General features: G+C 28.6%; 1 protein-coding gene across 1 annotated transcript; it reads left to right on the forward strand.

The window, feature by feature from the left end:
* Positions 1-13,617: 13,617 nt before the first annotated feature.
* Positions 13,618-22,216, forward strand: LOC117916622 (alcohol-forming fatty acyl-CoA reductase-like). Its single transcript, XM_034832746.1, has 10 exons — positions 13,618-13,757; positions 13,856-13,959; positions 18,458-18,660; positions 18,739-18,839; positions 18,990-19,182; positions 19,443-19,604; positions 21,052-21,133; positions 21,299-21,565; positions 21,724-21,851; positions 21,958-22,216. Exons 1-10 carry the CDS (start codon positions 13,679-13,681, stop codon positions 22,109-22,111), a joined length of 1,473 nt encoding a protein of 490 aa, XP_034688637.1. The 5' UTR covers positions 13,618-13,678; the 3' UTR covers positions 22,112-22,216.
* Positions 22,217-24,727: the final 2,511 nt, after the last annotated feature.

Consider the following 24,727-nt stretch of genomic DNA (forward strand, 5'->3'; position numbering starts at 1 on the left):
ACTATAACTTTTGAAGCGTTGTTAAAAATTTGGATTGTTTTTCAAATCATTTTGGTTTTAGTTTATGGGTTTGAGGTTTTTTCAGTTGTTTATATGTAGATTTGTTATTTATATGCATTTTTTATTTGTGTCTTATATGTATTTTATCCTAAATATCGGTTGAATTAATTTTAGTCTTTGACTCTTATTTTTCATGTTTCTGACATCAATTTTCACCTTATCCAAATCAATTTCATCCACATATAAACTAATTTTTTTTGGGGTTTATAAGAATAAGAATGATGATTTATGAGATTTTCATTATTTTAGGGTTCAATTTTGGTGTTCATGGTTTTGCAGAAGCAAGTTGTTGTAAGAGGACGATATAATTTTATGTTGTTTTTTTATCGATGAAAACCCTAACATTTTTTTTTCTAAACAGTTTTTGGAAACATATTATTCAGTCTGATCTCTGTGTTGTTTTCTCTTGTTTTTTTGAATATTGAAAACGGTTTTTACTCTTACTACCAAACACGTCTACACTAATCTTGATATTTTATTTTTTTTTTCTAATATTTTTCTACATACATATTCTCTATAATTTTGTCTCTATTTAAGGCCAAACATCTTATTTAAATTGTAATCATCATATAAAATTTGGGATGTTTGACTGGTGCTATAATGCTTTGTATTTATTTGCAGGCTAAGTTTTGTTAATGCTAGGAAAAATGCAGTTTGGACTTCAGAAACTTGTTGGTAGTTACATGGGTGTGGATTGCTTATGCATACATTTTTAAACACTATTATTATAGAATTTTGCCTTTTATTTCAACCTAGTAATTACATATTTTTTGTACTTCAATGATCTCATATTTTCTAGACAATTACAAATCCATCAATGTCTCTTCTCATTAAACTTCAAACAATAGAGGTTTATTTATATGGTTCTTTTATTTTATTTTTATTTTTTTTAGCATATCATAATCATAAATTTTCTTTTATGAGTTTAAGAATCAATGCAAACATAATTTTATTGTGATTAAATTTTTTTCAAACTATTTTAGAATATCATAAGGATTAAGTAAAATGACATCAAAAGGAGAAGGAAATTTTCCCATAACAAGTATCGGTTCTAGTCTAGCTACAAGTAGTACTTCAACTACCAATGGATCATTGACATATAAAAAAAGAAGAAGCTAACTTCGATTGTTTGGAATGATTTTGAGAAAGTCATAGTAGATGGACAAGATTATGCTATTTGTAAGCATTGTAAATGAAAACTCAAAGCTGATAGCAAGAATGGGACTAAAAATTTGCATGTACATCTAGATAGGTGCATCAAATGGAGAAATGTTGATATTAAACAACAATTATTAGCAGTAGAGAGAAAAGGCTATGAAAAAGTGCAAATTGGTGGTTTCACATTTGATTAAGATATCTCAAGAGAGAAGCTTGCTCATGCAATTATATTGCATGAGTACCCTCTTTCAATTGTTGAGCATGCAGGCTTTAAAGATTTTGCTAGTAGCCTCCAACCTTTGTTTAAGATGGTTTCCCGCAATATAATTAAGGATGACATAATGAAGATTTATGTGGTTGAGAAAGGGAAAATGAGTAGCTACTTGGAAAAACTTGAAATTAGAATGGTTATCACAACTAATATGTGGACATTCAATCAACAGAAAGGTTACATGGCTATCATTGTGCATTACATTGATGAGTCTTGGTTATTGAAACATCATATTGTAAGGTTAGATATGTTATTCGTTTTTATATATTGTTTAATGTGGGTTTGTTTATGTGCCTCCTCCATATGCAAAAGAAGTTCTTTCTGATGTGTTATTGGATTGGAATATGAATGGGAAAATATCTACAATCACCATGGATAATTGCTCAAGTAATGATGATATGATTGATATTCTCTTAGAGAAATTACTTTCAAGTGGTTCACTTTTATTGAATGGAAAAATCTTTCATATTTGATGTGTAGCACATGTCTTGAACTTGATTGTGAAGGAAAGTCTAGATGTCATCAGAGTAGAAATTGAAAAAAGTTGTGAGATAGTTGCAAATTGGTCAACAACACCATCAAGAGTGGAAAAGTTTGAAGATGCAGCTCGCCAATTGTGCCTTCCATGCAATACGAAGCTATGCCTTGATTGTAAAACACGATAGGATTCTACATACTCAATGCTATCAACAATTATAACTTATAAAGATGTGTTCTCGCGTTTGAAGCAATGTGAAAAGCTTTACACCGCAGTGCCATAAGAGGAAGAATGGAATTTAGCAAGAGAAATATGTGAAATGTTGAAATTGTTTTATAATATAACAAAGTTGTTCTCAAGGTGAAATTATCCCACTACAAATACATTTTTAAACAAATTGTGTGAGATCAAAGAAGCATTGTATGATTGGTTGATTTGCTCAAATGAAGTTGTAAGCACATTGACATCAAGTATGTTAGAAAAATTGACAAGTATTAGAGTAGGTGTCATATTGTAATGACAATAGTAGTTGTATTGGACCCAAGATACAAGATGAAGACTTTAAAGTTTTATTTTCAGATAATGTATGGGTCTAGAGCTTCAAGTGAGATTGGAAAAAATTGTCAACTATGTTATGGTTTTCTTTTTGAGCACCAATCAAAGTCTAAGATGGATCAACAAACTTCATCCTATAGTGCTTCATTAGTTTCAACTCTCTTGGAGTTGAACTATGATGAACAAGATCTTTTTTTAAGTTTGACTTATATGTTCATAGTACCATTGGAGAAGCTCATGCTAAGTTGGAGTTTTTGAACCATTCTTTACAAAATTGTATTTTAGGAAGTCAAATGTGAAAACTAGTTTTGGCAACTTTGTTTCTATAAATAACACTAATGCAAAAGTTTTCAAAACACACTCTATATTTTCAATTTTTGCTTAAGATATTATAAAAAATAGTCCAAAGTTTTTTCAAAAATAGTACTCAAAAAGTAGTTTTTGAAAAGATTCTAAAAACTAATTCCTTTTATCTTTTTTAGAATATAAATATGTTTAAGGCCTTGGAATGTTCTCAACTTTTTTTTCTCTTTATTTTCAAATATTTCTTAAAAATAATTGTAATAATTATTTTCTAAAATAATTAAAAAAAAATGTGAAAATTTTGAAAATAATTATAATATATTATCACAAAATACTCTATTTTTAAAACAACTCTAAAAAAACTTGTTTTGTGAATAATTGACAACTAAATTTGTTTTCATATATATATTTTTTTTAAATAAGTGTTCTTGAAAACAGTTTCACATAACCCTCGAATTTATTCTAAAACAAGACTCACTTTTGAAATATTTTTTGAAAAAATAAGTTTTTTAAATATATTTTGAACAATAGTTTTCAAACAATTTTCTAATACTAGTAAAGACTAATGTCACAGGATGCTTCAAATGAGCCTCCCCCCGGGTTTATATAGAGCCCATGAAGCTTCTGGAAACTCCTGGAGCCATCTACACTAAGTCATTGGTGGGAAGAGTGTGGAAAGTTCTAGAGATGCCTAGAGATGTCCACACATCTCTACACTATGTTGGAAGGTATGAGAGAAGTCCAAGGCTTTCTAGAGAATTCTAGGAATCTCTTGAATATTCTTGTACATAGGTTTGTACATAGAATTGTGTAGGGTATTCTAGAATCTTCTTGATTTGTAAGAACCCTCCAAGGTTCCAGAGAGTTCCATTGGTACCTATAAATAGGTAAGAGCTTCATTTGGCCAAGACACCACCTCGAGAACCTAACCAACCAACCAAGTAAGTTCTCAAAGCATTTGTAAAACTTCCTTTGAGCAATAAAACTTTCATTCTTTAAGAGTTGCCTACTACGCCTTCTAAAGCTTCCGAGTCGTAAGCATCTTAGCCTAGCAAGCTAAGCATTGAGGAGTAATGCTAACTTAACAAGATCAAGTGCCTTGACTTGTCACGAGCTTAGGAAAAGACTAAGTCTGTGACACTAAGCATTAGTGGCCATAGAAAAAACAATAGTTTGGATTTATGGAAATATTGAAAAAATAGTGTTAAAAAATTTAAACAAATGATTTGAATGGAAAATTTTGTACTATATTTGGTCCTAGAAAATTTAAGGGAAAGAAAATATAACAAAAAGTAGAAAGAAAAAAAAAGTAAAAAATAAAAATAAAAAATAGACCTAAAATTAGTAAATTATTTTTTCATACCACTTTAAACTTTTTTTACTAAGATTAAATAATTTTAATATATAATTTTTTAATTAATTTTAATTATATTTTATTTTCCATAATAAATCAAAATTTGGAAAAATTATTTTCTTTTGTATAGAATTTCATTTTTGTTTTTTGTTTTTTTCATGAGTGCATATAGTGATTAGTAGAGAAATATATACATATAGACATGACGCTCACCGTGCATGCCTTTTGAATCTTTTTGCTAAATCATTGACTCAATAGAGAAATTTTCTCCATAAATTGCTTTTTTTGTATTGATTGCCAGCCATAATGCTTTTCTCCTCCAAGTAACTATATATTCATTATAAGTGAAAAAAATGTCAATATATGATTGGATTATTTCAATACTTATCTTTCTATGGCTATCATCACATAAAATCTATAAACCTATTGATTATCTTAGCTTCCAATATTTTTCACCACATAAATAATTCAGTACAAAAGCATTAGAAGGCAAAGACTATGTTAATTAATGGCAATGATAGTATATATCATGGTATTTATTCAAAATTAGGGCATGACAATATATATAGAAAATAATTATTCACAACGACAAACCATTTTTAACAAGATGAATAAGCTAATTGGCTTTGAAATAATTTATTTTAAGTAAGAATAAATATAAAACTTTTTTTTTAAGGATAGTTACAATAAATTACTTATTTATAATTTTATTATTAAAGTAATTTCTATAATTTTTAGATTTTTAAAAATATGTTAAATCATTTTTTGTCAAATAAGAATTAATATAAAATTTATTTTTCTGAATGCATTAATATATTCATTTTTAGCATATAAAAAATAAATAACTTAACACTTAATAGAAATAAAATATAAAAAACAAGTAACTTAATACTATTAAGCATTATTTATAATTAATTAAAAACAAACAAACAAAACACCACTTAAGTGAAGTTTAAATAAATTCAATGAATGAAAATACTAGCCATGTTGAATATGAATGACATGTAAGTGACATATATGAAAGATGAAGGTTTCAATTTCCTTAAGTACACAAGTTTGAAAAAACTATAAAAGAAGGCGTTTGGAGAAGAGTTATGGAAAGAATTGAAAGTAATTGAGAAAATACACCATGACAACTTGTTCAAAGGCCAAAAGTAAATCATTGAAATGGAGTGGAAGATTGAAACAACATTCTAGTGGTTCTTTACAAAGACTCAAATCAAGATTAATTGCAAAAGGTTAGCTATTCAAAATAGGTTAGCATTGACTTTCCTGGAATTAGTACAAAATGTTGATGCTAAGTCAACTGGAATTAGGTTTGTCTAGTTTCATTGAAGTTAGGCGGACTTTCCCTACTTTGCACCTCTTGAAGAGTCCGTCCAGTTGTATTGGGGCTAGACAGGGTTTTTTTCCTACACAAAAGGATGTCCGGATAGGTGATCCGAGCACGCCCCTCTGAAGTTTAAGTCAAACAAAAATAACTCTAACTATTTTGTGGGAGAGAGTGAGCGTATGTGCTTGCGTACCTTGTTCATGCTTTTTGGGGGGTTTATATAGAGCTAATGACACCGTCACTGTAGTGTTGACTATGCACTTTGACCCTTTCTGTAATGATGATTGTCCTCAGGGCAGTTGTGCAATCATCTCGGTTAAGGGTGGTTGGTAGGTGCCATCTATTGATGTGCTAAGATCTCGAATCGTGCAATTGTCTATCCATTTAGCCTGACAACGCCTGAGATTATGTGCAACAATTAATTGACATGGACTTGTGGGCTAAATGGAGTCTCGTCAGCTGCTCAGATGTCAGACGTGATTGATCACGCATGCCATAGGTCTTAAAGACTTGACTGGATAGTTCTTTCCGTCTGGGAGTCTAGGCTGTCGATTCCATCTGACCCTGTGGGAGAAGGGAACCATTTCACTTCTGGTGCTAGACGGAACTTATCATGACCTGAACGAAATGATCTCGGATGGGTTACATACTTGTCCTAGATGGTTAAGGGGTTTGAGCTGGAAAGGGACACGTGGAGGGGAACCCCCCACACAAAAGAGTTGGTGATTATATTACGCCAAGCTAGTACTTTTGAATAAAGGTCATCCAAACAAAAGTGACGTCTAACAATATGAGGGGTTTGTAATAAATGAAGAGGAAAAACTCTATAAACTAAAGAAGACATCATTTGAACTTAAGCAAGCTCTAGCCTTAGAATTCAAAAATGGATGGCCTCTTAGCATCTTTAATAAGATGATGAAAAGTTCCAAGGCTTTGCACCAAAAGCAGGACTCTTGGTACCACAGGAAAAAGTTTGTAAAGTTTAGATTAATGGAGTCAAAGTTTCGTGCATTTATGAAATGCTTGAAAGGTGAGGGTAAATTTTGTTTGGTTTATCATTTTTGGGTGATGGGTTCATAATTGTAATTATTTTCTATATATTTTTTGGTATAAGAATCAATATTCCATATATATATATATATATATATATATATATATATATATATATATATAAATTAATATGATTGTTTTTCTGTACAAATAAATAAATAACTCTTATTATAAGGAGGTAATTAAGGAATTGATAAAATGATATGTTTTTCAATCACATGTAGTTAAATAATGGAACACCAACTAAGTAGCCAACATGGTTGCCATTTGATGCTAGGATTTCACTGACAGAAATTTCATTTGTAATGGCTTTCTCATTCAACCAATTTGTTTATACAGATTAATCTTAAGGCTTGGTATATTACCTAATTATTATTTATTAAAAAGTGAGATCAATCATAGTATGTTACATATACAATTTGATTACATTATTTTATATTTTAATCCTGTTTTTGTACTTTGATATCATTTTATCCTATATAGTTATACCATTGTCCAACAAATTAAATTTTACCATATATTTTTAGATTGAAATTTTAAACTTAGTAGGTATTAAATTTATGATCACCATATGCTACATATACAATTTGATCTCATTGTTTTAGACCTCGGTCACATTTTTTGTACTTTGTTATCATTTTATCTTATATCTTTATACCATTATCCAAAAAATTTAATTTTACCTTATATTTTCATATTGAAATTTCAGATTTGGTAGCTACTAAATCTATACTCTAGAATATTTTTGTTATTATAGATTTAATTTGTTTGGTGTGGTTGAAATATAGGGGAGACACTGGTAGTTGCAGAGTGAAGAGTGAGAAGATATTTTGCTATTGATGTTAACTTGAGAGGATTGGAATGTCCACATCATATATGCATTTAAAAGACTTAATTAGATTAGGTGAAGTCCCAAAAGCCACAACAAACTAGGAGATAACGGTTGGCAAACAGAAAACGTGCTTTTTATTCCATTGCCAACTTTTTTTTTTTTTTCTTATTTACAAAATTATCATCAATCTTCTAGAAATTTTTTTTCTCAATTTGCCAAATTTTAAGTAAATATTAGAATTATGTTTTTCATTAAGAATGAGTAATAACATTTAAAAAATTTTAATAATGAATCATAATATACTAAAAATTCACACTAAAACGAATTAATATTAAATGATTAGGAATAAATATAAAATAAATAGATAATAATTAGTTAAATAAATAATGTAATGATAAATTTCATAAATAATAATATTAATAAAAGATGATAATATTTTACTAAAAATTATAAAACATAGATATAAATATTTTTTAAATCTATAACTTGTATTATTTGTTAAAAATAAATAGTAGTATTTTGTGAAGTGATAAATATCAAGTATTAATAATATTTTATTTAAATAAATTTTAAAATAATTATAATTTATTTTTTTAAATGTAAATAAACCTTTTTATTACACATATATTTACTCCCTAATTACTGTCAAGGTGTTTTTGACTGATTTGGTCCAAATTCATATCATTTAATTTATAATTTTTTTTGTTTAGTGAAAATAATTGTGTAAGGGAGAATGGAGAAACCTTTTGGATTGGTTTTGATCTAAGAAATTTTGTTATTAATTATTTTAAATCAACTCATTTATTTGATCGATGACTCAACTTATCTTTTTAAATCAATAAATTTCTCGGAGCATTGGTCTGGGGGAGAATTTGGCATATGGTAATCCTCCATCAACTTTATTTTGAAAAATTTGGTAGAAATTGGCTAAATTTTTTCATTAGATGTATTAAAAAATCTAAATTAATTGTTTGATTGGGAGTTGGTTTGGATAATAAAATTTTTTGGAAATATGTAATCATATATTGAAGAGAAATTAGTATGTTTATTTTAGACCAATTTTGACATAAGAAAATTTAGTATTAACTTGCTTAAATTTTGAGTTCCAAATTACTTAAATTTATGAATAAATCTAATAAATTAAATCTTGTTTGATTTAGGACTTGTTTGTTTACAAAAAAAATTAAAAAAATTGGAGAAATTAGGTGTCGGCAAACCTATGAGTATGTGCTATTCTTTGTCCATATATATGTACTAATTATTGTTCGAGAATGTACTGCTTTGATCATTAAGTAAAAATGAATTTACTATTTTTTTTTTTAAATTTTCTTATTTAGGTAAATGAATTGCAAATTAGGTTAGGCTTGCATGATGGATTGAATTTGTCATACACAATAAAAAAAGTTGGTGATGCATTAAATTTCTTGTACGTAATGAATGAAGTGAGCTAACATTTGTGAATTACTTAAAAAACGAAAGTAGGAACGATTTATTTCTCTTATGAGCCACGTGCTCTACCGGTGGGACTGCGACTCCTATTGCAATTACTTGGACAACGCCACTTTACTGACATGCATTGCATCCACTTATTGTTGTCACAATCAATGTTTTCAGAGTCAAACAGATCATTAAACCGATGGCATCATAAATATTTAATTTATAAATTATTAAAATTTAAAATAATTGTAAAAATAAAAATAATAATTTATATATTATTTAAAAATTAAAATTTTATTTAAAAATCAGAAAATTAGTTTCAAATTAAAAATTTAAATTAAAATCATAACTTTAATTTAAAATTTAAAATTTAATATTTATTTTTAAATAAAAAACTTATTTTAAAATCAGAATTTTATTTAAAATTGTAATGTTTTTAATTTACCATTAAATTATATCTCATACCATCCATGTAAATCCATATAAAAGACATTTTTTACTTTATCAATTTGAGCTCCCAATCTCCCACCCTTGCACAACACCGTTGTTGTGAAGACTAATAAATAAACAAAAAAGAAAAAATTATAAAAATTGAATATTAAATATAATATCATAATAAAAAAAACACATTAAATTTTTAAATATAAAACATAAAAAATAAATTTGAAAATATCAACCTTGCAGCTATTGGGTGGAGTCGGAATGCGTACATAGTTGGGTTTTTCGGAGGGGCGCTTTGACCACCAGGGGGAGGGGGGTTTGCACTGAGGAAGGCGGACGGGCGGGCAGGCAGTGTAACGGTCGAGGAGACCGCCTATGGGAGCTGGCATGGGTGTTGCGGCGCATTGGGGGCGACAAATTTTTCACCTTCGGTTCAAATGGAGGAGGGGTTAAGATGTTTTTATATCCTCCAAAACGACGTCGTTTTGATACTGTAAAAAAATGAAATAAAATTAATTGAACTGTCCTTCCAAAACGACGTTGTTTTATATAAAAATTGAATATTAAATATAATATCATAATAAAAAAACACTTTAAAATGATTAAATATAAAACATAAAAAATAAATTTGAAAATATCAACTTTGTAGCTATTGGGCGGAGTCGGAAGACGCACATAGTCGGGTTTTCCGGAGGGGCGCTTTGACCGTTGAGAGAGGGGTTTTGCACCGGGGAGGGCAAGCGGGCTGATAGGCGGTGTAACGATCGGGGAGACTGCCTATGGGAGCTGGCATGGGTGTTGCGGTGCGTTGGGGGGCGACAGCTTTTTCACCTTCGGTTTAGATGGAGAAGGAGGGGTTGAGATGTTTTTATATCCTCTAAAACGACGTCGTTTTGATACTACAAAAAAAAACATAAAATTAATTGAACCGTTCAATTCCAAAACGACGTCGTTTTATATAAAAATTGAATATTAAATATAATATCATAATAAAAAAACACATTAAAATTATTAAATATAAAACATAAAAAATAAATTTGAAAATATCAACTTTGCAGCTATAGGGCGGAGTCGGAAGGAGCATAGAGTTGGGTTTTTCGGAGGGGCGCTTTGACCGTCGGGGGGTGTTTGCACCGGGGAGGGTGGGCGGTGGGTGGGCAGGTGGTGTAATGGTCGAAGAGACTGCCTATGGGAGCTGGCATGGGTGTCGTGACGCGTTGGGGGGCGACAGCTTTTTCACCTTTGGTTCAGATGGAGAAAGAGGGGTTAAAATGTTTTTATATCCTCCAAAACGACGTCGTTTTGATACTATAAAAAAAAATAAAAATAAAATTAATTGAACCGTCTGGTTCGTCGGTCGGACTGTCGGTTCAACCGGTCCGATTCCGATTCAACCTATTTTTGAGTTAATTGATCAGACCAGACCGGAACCGTGATTGGCCGACGGTCAGAACAACCGGTCCGGTCCGGTTTTTAAAACCATAGTTACAATTGTTGAATCACTTATTTTAAATATAATAATCTCTTACTTTAGAAATCATTTTCTATTGTTTTTTAAATGAAAAACAATGTATTTTTTAAAAACATTTTTTTTAGTTATTTCAATGGTTTTGACTTGTTTTCCAAAAATTAATTTAAAAAATAATTATATAAGTATAACAAATAACTAAAAATAAAATATTATATATAAAAATTATTTAAAACTATATTTAAAAATATTAGAAATTGGTTGGACACATCTCAAGTTTTTAAATAAATTTTTAAGAACCGCTCTCAACAACTGCACATGAATTAAGTTACTCAAACCTAATATGAGCCTTTTTATTAGTGTACTATCTGCAAGTCTAGATGAAGGCTAATTAATTATGAAGAAGTGAAAAAAAAATAAAGAAATTATTTTTGAAATATAAAGTAATAAAATCTTGGGAGAATTATCCAAAAGGGTGGGTTGGGCAGAACAATTACTAGAAAAGGTGGTATCTTTTAATAATTCTTGAGGAGGACTTTAATAGGCTTAATATACCAAAACTGCTCTTTAACTAAAACTTTTAAAATTCAAATCAATTAAAGCACTTCACTTGATTTGTCAATACATTTATGGTACATGGGTCCCACATTTATTGTAATTATTGATATTTAAATTTACTATTTAAAGCAAAAATATTTTCAAAATATCATTTATTGTTTTTTTACCTTTTTTATTTTTATTCTAATTTTCAATTTTATGAAGAAAAAAATAAGTATTATAATTATATAATAAAAATGATGATTTTTTTTTCATATATATATAAATATATATTATAATTTTAAATTGATAAATTATGTTTTTGTATTAAATTTAAGGAAGATAAAATGTTTAATTTTTCATTCAGATTCTCTAAAAAGAATAAGAAAATGATAGAGAAAGTTTAATCATTTTTTATTTTTATAATAAAATAATTTAAAATATTTTATATGATTTTTTTTCCTTTGCATAGTGTTTTTTTTTTTTTTTTTTTCATATAATTTTTTTTCTCAATGCATTAAGTAGATGATGTTAATATATTTGATATGTTGATTATTAATAAGGTATAAAAAGTGATCATCAAAATTATTACTTTTATTATAAAATACAGACACAACAAAAATATGTTATAATTACAATATAAATACACTTACGTTACAATAAAACCTAATTAAGAAATTTATGAATTTTTTTATAAAAATGGTAATTTTGTATGATCATACCATATTTCATAACATACCTATATCATAAATAATTTCTGAAACAAAATGAAATACTAATTTGAATTCACGTAGTTTATATATATATATATATATATATATATATATATATAGACACACACACACACAAATTATTAAATAATTTCAAAACACTAAATAAATGTTGTTAATATATTGATATGATGTGTTAATACTAATAAGGTATGAATAAACATTTTTAGAATTATTACTTTTGTAATAAAATATAGGTACGACATAAATGCATTATACATACAATATAAATATACTATCATTATAATATATTATAACATAATTTAATTTATTTTTATTTAATTTTTTCGCGTGCTATATTACCCAATGAATAATTGTGAGTTATTCCATTTAATAGGTGTGTGTCAATTGAATATTTATATATTTTCATCAATTGATGAGTGCTCGTAAAAAATAATTATTCATTATATTATGATAACAAAGTTTTTAATTATATGTTTTATATATAAAACAATATAATAAATTTTGGATATGATTTTTATTTATGAAATATTAAAAATTATTTTTTTTACAAAGTTCTTTAAAAAATCTCAATTTTTTTGAAAAAAAAAATAACAAATTTTTAAACAGTTATTTGATTGTTCAAAAGTGACAACAATTTTTTCAAACTGAGAAATGTACCATTGATTGCCTATCAATCTGTACTTATTATTATGTATGAGCTACACATCATTGACAATCTCAATTTATTTATAAATAATATAAAAAACATATTTAAGAGTAAAATTGTCCTCCAAAAGAGTGAGCCTTTGTAGTCTGCTAGCACGGATTGATATGACATCACAAAGACCCTTTTTTTTTCATCAATGTCATTCTGGCCCACAATAAATACCATAGCTAATAATGCTAGCAATCAATGACATCTCCATCATTTCTCACATCAAATTTGAGGGTTGTGTACGTTGAATTTAGGAATGATTTGGAGTTACTAAAATTTCTCAATTTTTTTCTAGCTTTACCAGGAAGGAACTAAGAGTCACATTGTCAAAATTATTTCTCAAAAAATAGTTTGTGAGATCGATTCTTAAAAATAATTTTAATTATTTTTAGGAATGATAAAATTTTATTTTAAAATTTAAATATGAAAAACAATTTTTTTTTTTAAACTTATTTAAGATGAAGTTGATGTGTACTTATGCATAATGCAAAAGATTTGAAAGTGCTCTCCATATTTTCAATTTTCAATTGTTCCATAATTTTTTTTTTAAACAAAAATACATAAAATTTGTTTAAAAAAACTTATGTTTGGAATGCTTAAATTTTGAAAAAATATTATATTAAATTTCTATCGACCAACGCATGTTTTATCACTTGGAAAATTATTATCCATTCTCAAGAATAGAATAAGAAATAGCCCTAAGAAACCATTAATATTGATTATTTTGTGGTGTCATGTTATTTGAAAATGTAGAATATTTAAAAAATTATCATTTCTGATTACAAAAATTGAAATTAATAAAATAATTCTTCACACTACTTGGCAAGACCCAGCAGGCAGAAGTACTCACATTATATATGAATACATGAGACTGGCCCAATAATTTTTCTCTACTTTCATTTGCTCTCTCTCTCTCTCTCTCTCTCTCTCTCTCTCTCTCTCTCTCTGCAGTTTCATTGCTTAATCATCTCCAATGGAGTTGGGTAGTATCGTGGAGTTTCTTGAGAACAAGAGCATCTTAGTCACTGGTGCAACCGGCTTTCTAGCAAAGAGTAATATTTGGATCTTCCCTCTTCTTCTTTTTCTTCTTCTATATTTCCCATTATGTTTTGAAGGAAGAATAATTTTTAATTTGGTGGTGTGGTTGTAGTTTTTGTGGAGAAGATACTCAGGATTCAACCAAACGTGAAGAAGCTTTTTCTTCTTCTAAGAGCAGCAGATACCAAGTCAGCCACCCAACGCCTGCGTAATGAGGTATACGGTATACCCTCATGCAAATTAATAGCTTCTGTATATCCAGTTTTTCAGTTGATACACTTTAATCAGATTTTTCCATTCCCTTTTGTCATTAATCAGTCCTAATGGTTATTTCAATTGAAAGTGAATCTCATCAACTACACCTAGAGGAGGTGAATAGGTGTTTTTTGAACAATAAAAGAAAATTCCGACACAACTTATCTAACCTTAGACTTGTTCACAATTTTCTTTTCTCTTCAATAGTTTTTCAACACAAAGTAGAGATCACATGCAAACATGAATGTAGCAACACTCCCCAATATGATTCAAATGCAAATGCATCAATACTCTCAACATACTTAATAAGAACGGTTTTTCAATAACTCAAATTTCCATTTCTACATAATATCTTAACCAATAATAAGCACAGGAAACTTTTAAAGTAACCTAACAAGAAAACACAAATAGCATCCCATTGTTCTTCTATTCAACTTAAAACCACAAGCATTAAATAAACAATACAGGATGAAAATAAATCAAAGAGAAGAGTGAGAGATAGCAACTGTGACACCAAAATTTACATAGAAAATCTCCGAAGAGATTAAAAACCACGGGCCTACAACCGATAAAAAATATCTACTATGAAAAATAAACACTGAATAAAAGGTTTTACCTAACTCAAACCTACCGGTCCTTCCTAGACCACTTGACTAGCACATTTTACTTTTTATTGCAAACCTTCTTCTTCTAGAGCACACTCGGTATCTACACCAAACTTCCTCTTCTTGGATCCCTATAAGAAGAAAATGGGTTTCACTCAAACCCAAATAGATTAGAAATTGAGAAATGAATGAATGAAGAATCAACCAATTTTTTTTTTCTTAAGAAAATCCATTGAAAATAGTTTGGAAAACAATAGGAAAGTTGGGTTTTCTTGGCAACCAAACACCCTAAATTAGGAAAGGAAAATAGAATCAAAAGAAGACGGTTGTTATGTCTCTGGTATTCTTTCCATAGAAAAGGAAGCAATTTTAGGTTTTCTAAATGAAAGAAACCCTTAATCCAATAGATGAGATATCGTCAAGAAAGTGCAACCTGGATCAATTCGACCTGAAGCTGGATCGATCCTTAGTAAAAAATGTTTCCCAAGCCTTCCTAACTTCTTAAAAAATATTTCAAGAAAAGTAACATTTAAATAATATGGTTGATTCAATTCCATCAAACTCTAATCTCAACTACAAATCTTGGTCTCTTGACAAATTCAACAATTTGATCTTCATTAGGCAAGTAGTTCAAAGAAGGATTGGAAAAACTAAGTTAGGAAGCACTTAGAAATTTTGTCAAGAATTGTCAACCTAGTTAAACACTCATAGAATACATAGCCAAAATAACTATAAAATTGTAAAAATAATATCTCCTTTTAATTTTGTTAAGAAATGACCCATTTTGGACACTTTTATCCCTCTTTTGTTTGTTTGCAGAGACATAGCTTGTCATTTATTTTATTCATTCTATAACACATTTATCTATTTAATTGACTTAAACTTCATCTTGATGGTTCCATTAATATGTACAAAGCTCACCTTGTTGCAAAGGGCTTTCATCAAACGTATGGTCTTGATTATTTTGAGACATTTAGCCCAATTGTTAAACCTACCACCGTGAGGATTGTTTTAATGTTGTCTCCTAGTAAAGATTAGGTATTAAAATAGTTAGATGCTCACAACGTCTTTTTAAATAGTGAACTTGATGAAGTTGTATACATGTTCTAACCTTCTAGTTTTGTGAGTTGTAAATTTCCTAAGCATGTTTGCAAGTTGAATAAAATGTTGTATGACCTTAGTCAAGCCCCTCATGCATGGTTTCATAGGCTAAGTAATGCATTATTACAATGGGGTTTTTACTCATCTAAGGTTGATTATTTGATGTTCGTATATGTTAATGGTCATGATATGATTGTTCGTTTAGTATACATGGATGATATTATAGTTATTGACAATAATTCATCTCAAATTCAATAACTTATTTCCTATCTTGATTTATGTTTTGCTTTAAAGGATTTGGGTGATTTGAGTTACTTTTTAGGCCTTGAAGTTAAATGGATTAGAGCTCGACTTCATCTTGTCAACACTGGCAAGTTGTTAAACGACTTCTTGTATATCTCAAAGTGTCTTTATTTCATGGTCTCACTCTTCATGATGCCATCTCTTTGGATTGTTTTGCCTATTCTGATGCTGATTGAGCTAGTTACCCTGATGATCGCAAAAAAACTGGTGGTTATTGTGTCTTCTTTGGTAACAACTTAGTATGTTGGTTTGCTAGTAAATAAAAGTAGTCTCATGCTCTGTCACTGAGTCTGAATGCCGAGTCATTCCACATGCTTCTTTTGAATTAGTTTGGATTTAATTATTACTTTGTGAGCTCAAGATTCCTTTATTCCCTACACCTACTATATTGTGTGATAATTTAAGCACTACCCACTTAGCTGTGAATCCTATTTTTCATTCACGCACTAAACATGTGGAGGTTGACTTCCATTTTATGTGTGATCGGGTGCTTTAGTGATTATTAGATGTCAAATTTGTACCTTCTGATCATCAGTTAGCAGATGCTATGATTAAGCCTCTTCTTACTCAACTGTTTTTAAGCCTTAGCTCCAAGCTTGCAATTCTTCCCAGCCCTTGAGTTTGTGGGGGATGTTAGAATATAGCTTCATCACTTTGTTTCACTTGGTTTATTTTGTTACAACAGTTTATGTAATTAGGTAAACTTGTTCAAATTCTATTATGCTATTATCCAGAGGTTAGTATATTGTTACCCAAATATAAAGAACCATTTTTAGAGAGGTTCTAAATAATAAAACCATTTTTTACCTTTGCAACCACTCTATTTTCTTCAACCACTTTGTTCTCTTATTCTTACATTCCTGTATGCTCACAATGATGGACAAGTATCAAAGTAATCCATGATCTAATATCCAAATTTAAACTTGGTTGGATGTGTGGATAGTAAAAAATCAACATTGGGTTACTTGTTCCCTTTAATTGGAGGACTCATGGAAGAGTGCGAGGAGCCTATCATTGCTCCATCCACCTTAGAAGTTGAGTTTATGACACAATTTAAGACCATATTTTGTTGATTAGGGTTATTTTGTGAAACTTTATTTCAAGGCTTGGGGTTGTCAAGAATATTGTTGACTCATTAAAATTTTATTGTAATATTTCCATCGTAGTCTTCTTCTCGAATAACAACAAGAATATTAAGATGCTAAAGACATGGACTTAAAATACCTTGTAAGAAGGAAAGAATTTCATAAACAAATAATATCAATTGAACAAATATATGATTGAAAATCCATTAAAGAAAGGGTTGCCAACAACACATTTAAAGAACATGTCAAAGGAATAAATCTTGGATTAAATTATTGATATTTGCATAGTGATTTGCATTAAGATTATTTATTTAACATTGTGGGATATATATAATTTTGTATATATGAATAGTTTTAGATGAACGATATATATTAGTCTTTCATAAAGATATTTTTGTTAGACCATTACTTATACTTCTTATTTATAGGTAATGTTAAGTGAAGAACTAAAGATGTCATACATGGAAGGATCTATGTTGGGATAAATGTTGAACAACTGTTATGAATCTCATTATTTTATACTTAACTATGATATATGTTGTGACTGATCATGTAAAAAAGGATTTAACATTGGATTTAACTTATGTCAAGTGGACCAAGTAAGAGAATATTGGATGTGACCCATGCAAGTAATGATAATTATTCTATTTATTAAAATTAATAGACTGTTTAACATAATTATTGAGTGGTTAGATTCAATTGATCAATTAGAAAAGTGAATGCTTAGCTTAAATAATTGCACTTTGATGGAAAGTAAAATTTTAATTTGTATAAGAAGACTAGTCCCTCTCTACCCTATAAAAGAGTGTTCTATATATACCATCAAATATTGAATGTATAGAAAAGCTTAGGATCAAGGGAGAGAGATGCAATTTCTTTTCCATTTAACTTTTTGTAAATTTGGTGTTTTCAAGTGTGCCCTCATAGTTCAAGCTATATATGTAAATCAACTCTCTTTATTAATAGGTTTGTAAGGATCATAAAGTCTTAAGATCTAGATTAATTTTTATCCTTTAGTTCCTTTCACGTAAAATTTAGAATTTATATAAACAAAGATTTTACACTTAAGTTGGGAGTTTCGTAAATTTGACGAATTATAATGAAATTTGAATTACAAATGTTTATATTTACAATTTAAAATGTGACGATTTGAATGCCAATAAGCAATGATGACAATTTAATTTGTATATATTGCATTTTGTTCACTATTAGTTTAGAAGGAAATGAAATAAAATTAGAAAATTACGTAAGCATATGACTGCTCTTCAAAGATCATTTTTTCTATATAATATCCAAATACTTAGTTAACTAAAAATTAAAGATTAATGAGTTTAACCTAGCCTGACTTTTTAACTACTTTGATAGGTGTTAGGGAAGGAGTTGTTTAGAGTTCTAAGGGACAAATGGGGTTCAAATTTAAACTCCTTTATATCAGAAAAGGTGACTCCCATCCCTGGTGATATCTCTTGTGAGAATTTGGGAGTGACAAACCTTAATTTGAGGGAAGAGATTTGGAGAGAAGTTGACGTTATCCTTAATTTAGCTGCAACAACCAAGTTTGATGAAAGGTAATAAAAAACTACCGCATTTTTTATTATTCATATGAAAAAAAAATGCTAAAATAAATTTCTTTTAATCTGTTGCAGATATGATGTTGCACTAGGTATCAATACATTGGGAGCTAGTCATGTTTTGAACTTTTCAAAGAAGTGTGTTAAATTAAAGATGCTTCTTCATGTATCCACGGGTTTGTATGAAATTAATACTACTTGTTCTTATATTCTATTTTGTTCATTTCAATTTTGAACCCATCAAGCATAGTTGGCAATAAAGAATACTACCTTTTCCTTCGAATGGTTCTTCAATTTTTAAGCTCCAGGGTTTGTGGTTCTTGTAGCTTATGTCTCAGGCGAAAGAGAGGGACTCATACTAGAGAGCCCATTGAAGATGGGCAAGGCTCTCAATGGGGCCTCAGGATTAGACGTTGATAAGGAGAAGAAACTTGTGGAGGAAGGACTCAATGAACTCAATGAACTTCAAGCTACAGAAGAAACAATATCTTTAACCATGAAAGAATTGGGCATGAAAAGGTATGTTATGATCAACATAGTCATCTTAAAAGTAACAACATAGACATTGAATATGTTAATTTCCTTCAGAAAGCTTATCATGTAAGTACTACAAGGATGTTTGAATTTGGACGGGCATTGGAGTATCCACTATTATGATATAAGATGAAATGATCTTAAAACAAACATGTTTTGTAGCGTTGTTATATTCTTGTTAGATAGGTATATATTAGATGAAATGATCTTAAAATAATCATCTTTGTCTCCTATTGAACAATTAGGGCATTGATGTATGGATGGCCAAATACTTATGTTTTCACAAAGGCAATGGGGGAGATGCTGTTAGGGCAGTTCAAGGAGAATCTGCCTCTGGTCATCCTTCGCCCCACCATCATAACCAGTACTTACATGGAACCCTTTTCGGGCTGGATTGAAGGAATCAGGTGACTCTAAAGTGTTGTTATTTTAATCATAGTAATGCAATAAAAATATTGAAACTTATGGTCTTAAAATAATCTATTTTTCTGCCCTTCTCCCAATGACACTATCATTTTTTTTTGGAAGATAAATAAAAAAGAAATTAAATAAATAAGGTGTGTTTAGATCACTCTTGTTTTCCATTGTTTTTTTTAAATGATAATAACTTCTTATAAAATGTAAAAAAAAAAATTGAAACTTATTTAAATGACTTTTAAAACTTGTTTAAAATTTTGAAAAATTAAAAGTTTTTACTGCTTAAAATTAAATTTTTTATTTAAAAGATATAAAATAAGTCCATAATTTTTATATGACTTATTGTACTTTATATAGGTTATGTTTGGTTTCTAGAAAATTTGAGGGAAAGAAAATAAAAAGGAAAAGTGGAAAGAAAGAAAAAATGAAGTAAAATAAAAAATAAATTTAAAATTATTAAATTATTTTTATATGTTTCTTCAAACTCATTTCACTTAATTTACTTCATTATATAAAGATTAAATAATTTTAAAATGGATAAATTTATAGCTAATTTTAATTATATTTAATTTTTTATAAAAAAAATTATAATGAAACCAAACATAAGAAAACCATTTTGTTTTATATTTTTTTTCTTTTTTTAGTACTTTCCAGGAACCAAACATAACCATAGAGATTATTATTATTTTCTATTTTAAAAAACAAAAAATAGAAGGTTTATCCAAGCTAGTACACTTCCTATTTTTTGTTTTTCAAAATAAAAAAAAGTAAACAACTTCTATATAAAATAAATAACTCATATTTGAAACTTAGACTTACCTTATGTAATTTTAAAATTTTGAAAATATAAATTTTTTAATACCTCAATTTTTTAAACAATTAACTATTATCTTTAGGTTATATTTATTTTCTAGAAAATATAAGGGAAAACATGAGGGAAAAAAATAGAGAAGAAAGTAGAATGAAAGAAAAAACGAAGAAAAATAAAAAATATATTTAAAATCAATAAATTATTTTTATATACTACTTCAAAATTATTTTAAATCTTTTATATAAAGATTAAATAATTTAAAGATTTATAATTTTCTAATTAATTTAAATTGTGTTTAATTTTTTTTTATATATTTTAATTTTCATAATACAATTAAATATAAGAAAATCATTTTCTTTCACTTTTTTCTTTCCTTTGTATTTTTTAGGAACTAAACACAACCTCGAAGAGTTGCTACATTTTATATGGAATTATTATTATTTTTTAAAATAGAAAATGAGAAGTGTATCGAAATAACACGAACAAATAAATTAATAAATGTGAGGAAAGATTGGAACATCTAGGTGCAGAGTTGGAATATTTCCTAGTTCTTCTCTTTTTCCTCCATACGATTAATGAACAATGAAATTATGAAATTTAATTATTATTTTTGTGTTTATATGCAGAACAATTGATAGTGTATTAGCTGGTTATTGCAAAGGAAAATTGACATGCCTCCTTGCTGATCCAGAGTGTATCCTGGATGCGGTGAGTTAAGCTCAATATTTGCTCCATATCTATGTATTTATGGATGTTACTCACATATCTTTTTATTATACCCTCCAACAACTTATAGTTAATAAACTAATACTTTGTATGTAACATTTAATATCAATTAGTATTGCAAATATAAAATGTAGAAGCTTTATGCAGATTCCAGGTGACATGGTGGTGAATTGTATGATTGTGGCAATGGTGGCTCATGCAAATCAACCTTGTGAGAAGATTTACCATGTAGGGTCCTCGTTGAAAAATCCTTTAAAAGTATTAGACATTCGTGATTTCTTCTTCAAGTATTTCCATGAGAATCCATGGATCAATAAGGATGGAAAAGCTGTCAACGTTAGCAAGCTTATACTGTTCACCACCACGTTTGTCTTCCATGGATACCTAGCTGTTCGCTACATGCTACCTTTGAAGGTTAGTTATTGAAGAATTGGAGAAGTTGCGCACATCATACCCCTAAATTGCACAAACTCATGCTTTATATCTAAACTGTATATGAAATGCCTTTTTAGTGTATTAATTGGCTTCGTTAGTTGACATATTGATACTTTCTCATTTTTTCTTTCTTGTAGGTACTACAATTTTTAAATTTTTTACTTTGTCAAATTCTCCGTGGCATGTGTACTGATCACAATCGAAAGATCAAGATGTTGATGTACTTGGTAGAGCTTTACAAACCCTACTTGTTCTTTAAGGGCATGTAAGTATACACGTTACATCTTGATGCTAGCATGTGTCTAGAAAAATTTTAAATATTTGGTAGTCTCTATTGGCGGGTGACTTATTTTCATATACGCACCCTACAGCTTTGATGACTTGAACACAGACAAGTTGCGACTGGCAGCAACAGAGAGCAGCTCAAAGGCTGATTTGTTTTACTTTGATCCCAAGTGCATTGACTGGGAAGACTACTTCGTCAACATTCACATTCCTGGCGTCCTAAAGTATGTGCTGAAATGATAAAAATCGAGGACTAGCTAGTATTAATTAATTTCAAAGCATTCGTATTGTAGACCTTCTGTTGCAAAACATGGAAAATAAAGACATTTTCTTCCGTTTGCTTCACTTGTATTCCAAAACTAAGACACAAAGCATATGTTAGATATTGTTTCTTTAATTCGTCAAGCATGCGTCGACCATTTTCAATCCATCCATATCAAATCATTCATTAAAAAACAAACAAGAGCAACATAAGTTTTTTTTCTTAGCTGGTGCAAACTTGAGTGAGTCGGTACGTTGAACAACAAAATTTCCTGAAAGTTTAAGCTTATAGGATCTTTAACACTGTCCCTTGTGTATAGTCTTATTTGTGTTTATATGTAGGTATAATAAATTATGGAAATAGAGTAAGCTCTTTTGGGTTTAATAAGTTATGTGGTGAGGTTCAAATACATGATCTTCTGCTAATTGAGGTTATCACAGTATATCGAACAAGCACTTTTTTTTTTTTTTTTTTTAAAAGTTTAAGTTTATATTTTGAACAATAGTTTTCAAACAATTTTCTAATACTAGTAAAGACAAAGCATTAGTGACCATGGAAATAACAATAGTTTGGATATATGAAAATATTGAAAAAATAGTATTAAAAAATTTAAACAAATGATTTGAATGGAAAATTTAATAGTATATTTGGTCCTAAAAAATTTAAGGGAAAGAAAATAAAACAAAAAGTAGAAAGAAAAAAAAAAGTAAAAAATAAAAATAAAAAATAGACCTAAAATTAGAAAATTATTTTTTCATACGACTTCAAACTTTTTTTTACTAAGATTAAATAATTTTAATATATAATTTTTTAATTAATTTTAATTATATTTTATTTTCCATAATAAATTAAAATATGGAAAAATCATTTTCTTTTGTATAGAATTTCATTTTAATTTTTTTTCATGAGTGCATATAGTGATTAGTAGAGAAATATACACATATAGACATGATGTTATATACTCACCGTGCATGCCTTTTGAATCTTTTTGCTAAATCGTTGACTTAATGTAGAAAATTTCTTCATGGGGATTGCTTTTCTCCTCCAAGTAACTATACATTCATTATAAGTGAAAACAAATGTTAATATATTATTAGATTATTTCAATACTTATCTTGCTATGGCTATCATCACATAAAATCTATAAACCTATTGACTATCTTAGCTTCCAATATTTTTCACCACATAAATAATTCAATACAAAAGCATTAGAATTCAAAGACTATGTTAATTGATGGTAATGATAGTATATATCATGGTATTTTTTTTTTTTTCAAAATTAGGGCATGACAATATATATAGAAAATAATTATTCACAATGACAAACCATTTTTAACAAGATGAATAAGCTAATTGGCTTTAAAATAATTTATTTTAATTAAGACTAAATATAACATTTTTTTTTATGATAGTTACAATAAATTACTTATTTATAATATTATTATTAAATTAATTTCTATAATTTTTATATTTTTAAAAATATACTAAATCTATACTCTAAAATATTTTTGTTATTGTAGATTTAATTTTTTTGGTGTGGTTGAATTATAGGGGAGACATTGGTAGTTGCAGAGTGAAGATATTTTGCTATTGATGTTAACTTGAGAGGATCTGGATGGTGCACATCATATATGCATTTAAAAGACTTAATTTTGATCGAGTTCCAAACTACTAAATTTATGAACAAATCTAATAAATCTTGTTTGATTTAGGATTTGTTTGTCTACAAAAAAATTTAAAAAATTAAGGAAATTAGGTGTCGACGAGTATGTGCTATTCTTTGTCCATATACATGTGTACTAATCATTATTTGAGCATGTACTACTTTGACAATGGTATAAATATTAAAACATTTTTTTTTCAAATAAAAATTAATATAAAAATTATTTTTCTAGATGCATTAAGATATTAATTTTTTAGCATATAAAAAATAAACAATTCAACACTTAATAGAAATAAAATATAAAAAATAAATAACTTAATACTTAATACTATTAAACATTATTTTAAAATTAATTAAAAACAAACAAACAAAACACCATGTGGACCCCGCATTTCGGCTCATGCGTTTTCCACTCGATGGCGAGCTCGATTTTTATTTTGAAAAATTGATTTTTAGTTCATTAAGAAAATGACTTGGAGTCGCCACTTATTTTTGTTTTATTTTTAAAATGGTAAACAAAATAAGAAAGAAAAACCCTAAGTGTGACTCCTTATTTTGGAAAAGGCGATCTGCGAAAAACCGGATCGGGTTCGGGGGCCAGGTTACTTATCGGGAAGGTACGGTAAGGACCGTAGCACCCTTCTAAGTCCCTAAAATCGGGTCTCTACTAATAAAATGAAGCAATCATAGCAATTGATGAGAGAATCAATGAATACTCAGAGTGATCACGCACATGTGAGAATCTAAACATGCATACAGAAAATGACCCGAGCGGGTGTGGATGCGTACCTGGGCAGTGATCCATAAAGCGCTATCAAGAAATGAGGTTAGCGCACAATTAAGGAATAATTTTGAGCATGTCACAGAGCAAAATAAAATCGATCATGCATGACAATTAAATCAAACAAACAATCAATCAATCATAAGGAAA

This window comes from Vitis riparia, chromosome 6 (assembly GCF_004353265.1).
Source record: "Vitis riparia cultivar Riparia Gloire de Montpellier isolate 1030 chromosome 6, EGFV_Vit.rip_1.0, whole genome shotgun sequence".
In the NCBI taxonomy this organism is placed as follows: Eukaryota; Viridiplantae; Streptophyta; class Magnoliopsida; order Vitales; family Vitaceae; genus Vitis; species Vitis riparia.

Coding starts and splice junctions, on each gene's coding strand:
- LOC117916622 (XM_034832746.1), top strand. CDS start 13,679: ATGGAGTTGGGTAGTATCGTGGAGTTTCTTGAGAACAAGAGCATCTTA. Junction 18,661..18,738: donor ACAACCAAGTTTGATGAAAG/GTAATAAAAAAC, acceptor AATCTGTTGCAG/ATATGATGTTGCACTAGGTA. Junction 19,605..21,051: donor GGCTGGATTGAAGGAATCAG/GTGACTCTAAAG, acceptor GTTTATATGCAG/AACAATTGATAGTGTATTAG.